The 8,664-nt window shown below is 59.1% G+C and overlaps 1 protein-coding gene and 1 long non-coding RNA gene across 2 annotated transcripts; one reads left to right on the forward strand and one right to left on the reverse strand.

Annotated features, from left to right (window-relative positions):
• Nucleotides 1-60: 60 nt before the first annotated feature.
• C13H19orf33 (chromosome 13 C19orf33 homolog) lies at nucleotides 61-1,017 on the reverse strand. Its single transcript, XM_046683914.1, has 4 exons — nucleotides 735-1,017; nucleotides 504-616; nucleotides 286-357; nucleotides 61-195 (listed from the first exon to the last, which is right to left on the reverse strand). Exons 1-4 carry the CDS (start codon nucleotides 1,000-1,002, stop codon nucleotides 109-111), a joined length of 540 nt encoding a protein of 179 aa, XP_046539870.1. The 5' UTR covers nucleotides 1,003-1,017; the 3' UTR covers nucleotides 61-108.
• A 135-nt stretch (nucleotides 1,018-1,152) lies between these two features.
• Nucleotides 1,153-4,981, forward strand: LOC124251270 (uncharacterized). Its single transcript, XR_006891721.1, has 2 exons — nucleotides 1,153-1,422; nucleotides 4,705-4,981. It is a non-coding gene; the product is annotated as an uncharacterized LOC124251270 (long non-coding RNA).
• Nucleotides 4,982-8,664: the final 3,683 nt, after the last annotated feature.

Below are 8,664 nucleotides of genomic sequence, written 5' to 3' on the forward strand. Positions count from 1 at the left end.
CCCGGCCGGGAAGGGGACGCGGGCGGGCGGGTCACTGCGCCTCGCAGCCAGAAGACGAGCGGAGGGCCAGAGAAGTTTATTGAGCCGAGCCCCGCCCCGCCCCGCCCGTCAGTGGGGAGCCTCCTTCTTCTTCCCCTTCTCCTTCTTCTTCTTCTTCACCTTGGGCTTCTTGACCTTGCCCGCCGTGCCTTCGTGCTGCGGCCGAGGGGAGAGGAGAGAGGGTCCGGCCGGTGAGCCTCTGCCCTGCCCGGCGCCGCGCACCCGCTGGGGAGGGGCGGCCCTTACCTTGGCCTCCGGGTCCGAGTCGCTGGAGCTGCTGCTGCTGCTGGTCGAGTCCGAGGAGCCATGGTGGCCGTGCTGGGTGGGGACGTGGCTGTGAGGCTGGGCCCCACCCAGGCCCCGCCCCCCAAGTTGGAAGCCCGAGGCCAGGCAGGGCCCTGGGATCAGAAGCAACTCGGACCCCCCAACCCCCGCGGGGTGTGCCTGGTGGTGCGGTGACTTACCCTCGGGCTACCAGCGGCCCCTGCCGCGGACGGGCCCTGAACTTTCGGGGGGCTCTGCTTGGGGTCGCCCACCTGGCCTGCTTCCGGATGCTTCTCAGAGGAGGGCTCCACGGCTGCGGAGAGAAGCCAAGCAGGGTGGGTCGGCGCAGGCGCAGGGGACGCTCCCTCGGAGGGGCCCTGGCCTTGGGGCTGGCCCCGTGCCCCTCAAGCCCCTCACTCCCCGGAGCGCACCTGCCGCCAGGTCGAACTCCATGGTGGCGGGCGTGGGTGTGGCCGGGGGCCCGGGAGCGGCGCGGGCCTGCCCGCCCCGGGAATTCCGAGAGCCGCGCCCGCCCTTTGTCCTCGTTCCTGACTCACGGCCCCGCCCCACTTTCCCTCTGCCGGAGATGGGGAGGCCGGGCAGCTGCATCCGTCCAACCCCGTCCCCGGAGCCTTGGCTGGAGGGGAGGCGGGACCTGGGGGCAGCTGCAGATTTCTGGGGCGGGGGCTGCAGCTTCATGAGCTTCCCCAACGGGGGCAGACGCCAGCGTTTGAAGGAGTGAGCGAGGGCGCCTCGTCGCGCCCTCTGTGCCACGGTAATAATTCTAACGCGCCCGTGTACTTACTGTGTGCCCGGCGCGCTTCCAAGGGCTTCACCCCTATTAACTCACTTTAACGATCCCCCGGTGGCGGTGAGCAGCAGTGTCGGAAGGGGTGAGCGGCGCGAACTCGCAACCAGCTGCCGAATCTGCAGCCCAGCTGTCTCCCCTAGCAGCCAGATCCTCTGGGGAAAGTTGCTCGCCTCTCTGTGCCTCAGTTTCCTCGCCTGTAAATGACAGCTGCCCTATGGGGTTGACGTGACTATCAAATGGATTCTTTTCCTGGAACTGCCTGGCACAGAGTAAGGGCTTATGAAATAATACTCTGGGTGTTTTTAAAGGTAAGTATTGCTACTGTCCTACTTTACGGGTGAGAAAACGGAGGGGCAAGTTAATTAAGATGAGGAGGGGCGTGTGGAGCAGTACACAGGCTGGAACTGTGATTCGAACCCAGGCAGTGCCCGGAGTCCAAGGCTCTGGCCGGCGGAGGGCGCTCTGTGGAAGGGGCTGCCAGCGAGCCCAGCTTTGCCCACACTGGGCTGGCCCCACTCAGCCTGGGGGCGGCTCCCGTCGCCGTGAGGCTGGGCGTCCTCCCCAGCGTAGCCCAGCCCCGCCCTCAGCCCTGGGCTGCCCATCCTGCAGGAGTGGGAGGGGGCTGAGGCCTGGGCGTGGTGACTCAGTGCAGTGGTCAGCCTTGTGCCCCCAGGGCTCCGCTCCTTAGAGGAGCCTGTCCCGAGAACCCGCTCCCCAGCGCCGGTCACTCCACCACCTGCCCCTGTGGGATGGCGGGCGCAGCCCTCCCTTACCACTGTCTGCAGGCATCTTTACCCTCACCCGTTCCCGCCCCCGTCTGTCTGTCGAGTACCCTCTGCGTCCAGCACAGTTCAAGTGCAGGGCCTACAGAGGGAACAAAACCAGCAAACATTCCAGCCTCGTGGAACTGACTTTCTAGTGCGGGAATCGAGGTGAAATGCACAGTATGTTAGAAAAAAGCGGGAAACTAAAATGTCCCAGCAGTTGGTGAACAAACGTGGTCATCTATGCAGTGGAAAACTATTGAACAATAGACAGGAAGGGACTCCTGACATAGGCCACATCACGGATGAACCTCAGAACCCTTGTGCTGGGTGAAGGAAGCCAGACATGGCGGCTTACACACTGCTGTATGACCTCATTCGCATGGAGCGCTGGGAGAAGGCAGCTACGGAGACAGACAGGAGATGAGCGCTTGCTGGACGCTGAGTGGGGGGTGCGGGTTAACTATAAATGGGCATGAGGGGGCTCACTGGGGGATGGAAATGTTCTAAAACTGCTTTATGGTGAGAACCACGCCACTTGGTAAAATGATTAAAAAACACTGAATTGTCCACTTGACGTGGGTGAGTTGCATGTAACATATTCAAAAAAACCTTTTTTTAAAATTTTTATTCTTTCAAAGATTGGCACCTGAGCTAACATCTGTTGCCAATCTTCTTTTTTTTCTTCCTCCTTCTTCTCCCCAAAGCCCCCCAGTACATAGTTCTATATCGTCTAGCTGTGAGTGCCTCTGGCTGTGCTATGTGGGACGCCGCCTCAGCATGGCCTGATGAGCAGTGCCACATCCATGCCCAGGATCCGAACCAGTGAAGCCCTGGGCTGCTGAAGCGGAGCGCGTGAGCTTAACCATTCGGCCACAGGGCCGGCCCCAAAAGCTATTTTTTAAAAAAGAGATATATGCTACGAAGAAAAACACAGCAAGAAAGGGGACTAGGTAATAACTCTGTGGTATGTTGGGGAGGGGCTGGAGTTTGAAATGAGTAACCAGGGAAAGCCTCACTGGAGCCTTTTGAGTGAAGATCTGAAGATGAGAAGACAAGCCACGCAGGCATGTGGAGGAACAGTACTCTGGGCGGAGGGAATGGCAAGTGCAAAGGCCCTGGGGCAGGGCCTACCTGTGTGTCTGAGGAACTGAAGGAGATCAGAGTGGCAGAGAGAATCTAAGGAAAGAAGCAGGAGATGAGGAGGGGTGGGGAGAAGGGGTCGTGTAAATCAGAGATCTTTGGTGGTCTTCCCTCTGAGTGAGGAGAGGTAAGTGATGATTGTGGCTTTGCCCACAGCTGGATGCAGGATATAAGAGAAAGTGTCGGTCTCTCCTGGCAGAACACAAATTCCATGAGGGTGGGCCCTCGTCTGCTTTGCTCAGCACCCAGAACAGTGTGACTCAGAGTTGGTGCTTGCCATCATTTGGTGGATGAGGTCCCGATGCCAGGCACAGCTGACGGCAGGCTGGAGCGGGCAGAGAGTGGCTACGGGTCTGGGTTCTGTGGTTAGCCTGCTCATAGGTGACTCCTCGCTCCTCGCCTTACTGTTCTGGGGACAAAGAAGGTAGCCACTGTGGGCCTCAGGTGCGTCCTCTGTACAATGGAGAACATAAGGTAAACAGTTTCATGCAGAGCCTGCCTGGCACCAGGTACATAGATGCTCATGAAATGTTAGTTTTTATTATCATTCAGAAACACAATCTCCTAATTCCTCCTGGAAGTGCCAGTGGGATCCCTGTGTTATATACGAGGCGGTGAAGCCTCAAAAAGGTACACTTTCACACCCAAGGATGCTGGTCGTGAAGCAGCAGTGCGACACCTTCCAGAACCCAGATAAAGCGCTCTTACTACTGTGCTCAAATTGGGGGAGCGGGGGTGGGGCCAGGGAGACCACGCCTGGTCCTCCAGACTCCTCTCTGTTCCCTCCTGGATTACAGTCAGGAGGTGGCAGCTTTTACAGAGACCCGAACGAACGACAGAAGCTTAACAAGACAGCTCCCTTTTCGCTCCCTCGAAGCCCTGAGCTGGCGCGAGTCCGGGGCTGGGTGGGTGTGCTCCGAGGCCATCCAGGGACGGGGGCTCCTTCTGTCTAGTTGCTCCGCATCCAGGATGTTGCCCTTGGATGTACGGGGAGGCTGGCCCTACATTAGGCGCTGGGGAGGGGAAGGGGAAGAGGAGGGCACACCACTTCCTTTTCAGGACCCCACCTGGAGGCAGCGCACATCCCTTCGGCCAGGATTCAGCCCCATGACCTCATCCGGCTGCAGGGGAGGCTGGGAACTGTAGTTCCTAGCTGGGCAGACACACACCCAGGGAAAACCCGGGGACCTCTTACTGAACAGAAGCAGGAAAATGGCCATGGGGGCCTGTCCGTCACTACTCCCTGTTGGTGGCAGTGAGTGTCCCTTGCTCCCCTGCTCTGCCTGGCCTAGAAGGTTTACAAATGGAGGCCAGATGACAGCTGGGAAGGTGGACACAAATGCTTGCATGAAAACCTAGATGTGGGGTCCTAAGACGAGCGCATGTCCATCCTTCGGCTCTTGGGGAAGTGTTAATTCCCTGCCGTTCGGTGCTCATCTGCCATGGCTCATGGCAGCAGGCACAGTAGCCTATGTCCATGCTCCCCAGGCCCTGCCTGCCCCTGGCATCTAATGGCTCTGCCGTCCCCTGCTTGTTTCATTATTTCTGCCCACAATGACTTGGTCCTGAGGGTTTAAGCAACGCCTTCTCCTTTGTAGGAGAAAGGGACTGTGCTCCCAACTGGCCTGCAGGGCTGACGTAATTCCCTGCTGCGTCAGCTCACCCTTTCTCTCATTTCCCCAGCAGACCTTCTTCAGAGGGCCACTCCGACTCTGCAGTGTTTGCCTAATCACTCCAATTTAGGAAGAGATTTCTGGATGTCAGCTTGAGTGGCCAGGGAAGCCAAGATGGACCGAGGAGCGGACTGTGAGGGAGCCAGGCTTCCGTGGGGTCCTGCGCTCCCACACCTCTGAGGACTGCCTTGGCTGACTGGAAGAGCAACCGCGACCAGGCCTGGTCTAGTGTCTTTCCTGAAGTTCACGTGAACAGAGTCCTGGTCGATAAACATCGTAATCCCTGCTCTGGAATGTTTTCTTTAAACTTAACCACAACCCCGAGGTGCATGACCTTAAGCACACAGTATGCAGGGACTCAGTTTCCTTTCCCACAAGACCACTGTGCTGGCCCTGGGCGTTCTGGAATGATAATCAGAAACGCTTGGTGGGCCATCCGTTGGGAGGAGCCCAAGGGCCGACAGCCCAGCCGGGGAATCCCGAGCTTGGCCCCCACCCAGCTGACTGGGTTCAGGACTTGATTTTATTCTATCTGCGAGTTAATATATTAGCCTGTAACTGTTCCCAAAATGCTGGCAGAAGCCTTGAGACTGACTCCTGGGTCAGAGACACAAGGCTTTCTTCCTCCCAGCAAGCGGCATAAGCATCAGCACATGTGTTGGTTTCCCCTCCCCGCCACCCCTGGGGGGTAAAGCGGAGGCTCCAGATGAACCCTGCACATGTGGTGGCTTGCATTACAAGAGAGGGACACTGAGCTTGGGCAGCTGGCACTCCAGAGCCAGCAGAAGGCAAGCCTGCCCGTTGTCCCAGAGGCAGCCATTCCCTCATCCCTCAAGGTGCTCGCTGCCAAGCCGGCCCTGGGAAACGGCCCAGCGGTCAGGGTGGGCGTTCTCGGCGCATCCAGCAAGGCCTGCAGCAGCATGAGACCCCCACGGAGGACTGCCTCCCAGCCCTCTTGGCTTCTGGTGAATCTTCGTGAGTAGGCCATCTGTCAGCCACTCTGATTAACCAAATCCGGTCAGTTTGTCTTTTAGCAAAGCCACTGTCAACAGGGCTCCAAGCAGCAGAGTCCTGTTGACGTGAGGCCAACCTGCTGTCCAGGGCCCGGGCTCACGCAGCTGCAAAGGAGCAGGGTGTATTTCAGACGGCCAGGATGCAAGCGAAGACTAACCAGTCCATCATCCACCAGGACTCACACACGGGGGTTCAGACTGAGTTGCTGGTCTTTGGTGTCCCTGCCAATAATTACAGGCTGCAAAGCAACCCTCAAGCCCAATGGAGAGCCACTGGGGCTCATTCTTGCCCACAGGCAATGACATGGGGTACGGGCCGCAGGGCACCCCCGCTCAGTTAAACTTGACTGGGAACACCACCGCAGGGCTCGGTGCAGCCGCACGGGCAGCGTGCTGAGCAGTCATAGCGTCCAAGGCCGTACCTGGCCTAGCCCAGGGCGGCCTGGCATCCGAGTGTGTGATTCTATTGTCAGCCAGAGGAGAACAAGGTCGAGCAGGGGCACGCATTTGGAAACGTCTGGGGGCAGGGCCACATTCCGGAACTGCCACTGACGACACCAGGCCCAGCAGAACCGCTCAGGCCTGGCCCTGTCTCCGGGGTGCAGTGCCAGCTGCAGGAGCGACAGGCTCAGGCGGACCAGGTGGCTGTTTGGCAGGTGGCAGTGTTGTCTAGAGGACAGGGCACGTTGACCACACTCCCCCTTCCTCTCGCCCTTGGGGTCTAAGGTGTTCCCTTCCCAGGTGCCAGGTTCTTGCTCTCCCTCGGGGGACACCCAATCAGTGTGAATCCAAGCAGGCCGAGCTTCACTCCTCTGCCATCACCTACTCACACGCAGACCTGATTTTCAGAAGGGTCAGCTGCGAGTGGAACGGCATTTGCACACCAAGGGACTAGGTGGGCCACCACAGGAGTTGGCAAGCAGGGCCCTCAATGACCAAGTGGTCATTGTCTTCACAACCTAGAACCACTCAGTCTAAGAAGGAACCCTGGGGGCCGAACCAGAGTCAACTTGGGTCCCTGAGGCCCCCTTCTGGTGGCTGGCCACTGGGGGGATGCACCAATCAGGGGCCAGGCTCTATGTGAGGGGGAAGAAAGATAAACCACACCCGGGGACGATGAGGGCAGAGCTCCAAGTTTCAAAATAGTCCACAGAACTCAGCACGCCTTTGACCTGACTTTACCCAGGAGACAGCCACGTGCAGAGACTGGACCGCCTTACTGAATGTGGGCCAGCAGAGGGGAGAGGGAGAGCTCTGTTGGTTTTTTACAAGTCCATTCCATCTCTTCATGATGCCAGCAGCCGGGGGATGGCAGGCGCCCTGAAACGTCCAGAGTACCCTGGCCATTGGCCCACTGTTGGGCAGCCTTTCCAACAAAGAGCCCCAGTGTCAGCCTGTAAATGGTCCCAAAAGTCAAACACATGGCACTGTTTCGTCCCAGGGGCCACGCGGCGAGGCCGGGGTGGGCTGATCAGACTGGACCAGCAGCACCGTCCCCTGAGCAAGCACAGCGGTGACATACCACTGCAGACCCAGAGGGGTCCCCAGGTCCAAGGCGGTCCATCTGCCAGGACAGGCGGGGCCCTGGGGCCTCCCTCACCATGAGACAAATGGGCCAGATTGCAGCAGAAGAGTTGCAGAACGCTAACTGCTGCATCAGGAACACACAAAGGCAGCCTGGATGGAAGCCTCCGAAAGCCCTGGTCTGGATGGTGCCAAGTCACTTGACCACCCTCCCACTGCAGCTGTTTTAAAGTGATTCCCAGCAGGTGCTTTTGAAATCCCAACACAGCTTTCCCCTTCACGTAACTGAGGCGTGAGGGAGAAAGCTCGTGGAGCAAGGCCTTCTGCTGGGCCAGAGGCCTCGGCGGGTCTGAGGGCTGCTCATGGGGTGGCAGGGTGCCTTCAGGGGCTCTTTGTGGCAAAGGCTGCCCAACAGTGGGCGTTTCAGGGCGCCTGCCATCCCCCGGCTGCTGGCATCATGAAGAGATGGAATGGACTTTTGAAAAACCAACAGAGCTCTCACTCGCCCTCCTGCTGGCCCACATTCAGTAAGGCGGTCCGGTCTCCCCACGTGGCCGTCTCCTGGGTAAACCCTGCTCCACCCCATGAGCTCCACCAACTACTGAGGAGCACAGGAGACAGGCGGGTGGGCAGAGGCGGGCACCAGCCCCTCGAAGGAGGCTCCCTCGAGGAGCACTTAGCAACGGGCCACCTGACAGCTATGATGTCATGGAAACCTCACACTCGCCCGACTCACGGTGAGGAAAGCGGAGGTGTGAAGGAGGCAAGGGTGCGCCACGCACACCTGGACAGCGGTGGCGGGGAATCTTCGCAGCACCCAGGCCTCCTTCCCCGGCCACGGGCTCTCCTGCTCTGGGGAGCTGAGCCGTCTGGGCAGGACAAGTGTTTCACCTGCTCACCAGCGCCGGGCAGCCTGGAAGTCTGGGGAGGGAGAATGCCAGAATCCATGAGCAATGTCCACCATGGACGAGGGCGGCAGGGGAAGGGACGCGGCATTTGCCCAACTTGCTTCTGGAAGAGATTTTTAAGCCCTAATGGATTCAAGTCCTTCCCCTCACGTGTAGAATGTGGCCTTTTTGGCCTCAAGGGATTTCTAGGAGAGCTTAGTCTTTTTGTTCCAAGGTCTGGAACTGTCAGCTGCATGGGGCCCACAGGCTGGCCCGGCACCCCTGCCCACTCCCAGGCCAGGGCCCAGCCTCCTGAGTGACTGAGGCAGGCGGAGGCCGCAGGCCACCTGCCTGACCCCGGGGGTTGCCCAGAAGCTGCTCTGTGTTTAGCACTACGTGTCTGGAAGACAGAGGGAGGAAAGGGGCTTCCAGAGTCCAGAGCCGGGAAGACAGCAGAAGGGGGCCTGAGCCTGGTCCCCATTTCAATGCAGGGCATGTGGGAGACCTGAGGAAGACTGCGCAAGTGCGGGGAAAGATGAAAACTGT

Source organism: Equus quagga, chromosome 13, assembly GCF_021613505.1.
Source record: "Equus quagga isolate Etosha38 chromosome 13, UCLA_HA_Equagga_1.0, whole genome shotgun sequence".
In the NCBI taxonomy this organism is placed as follows: Eukaryota; Metazoa; Chordata; class Mammalia; order Perissodactyla; family Equidae; genus Equus; species Equus quagga.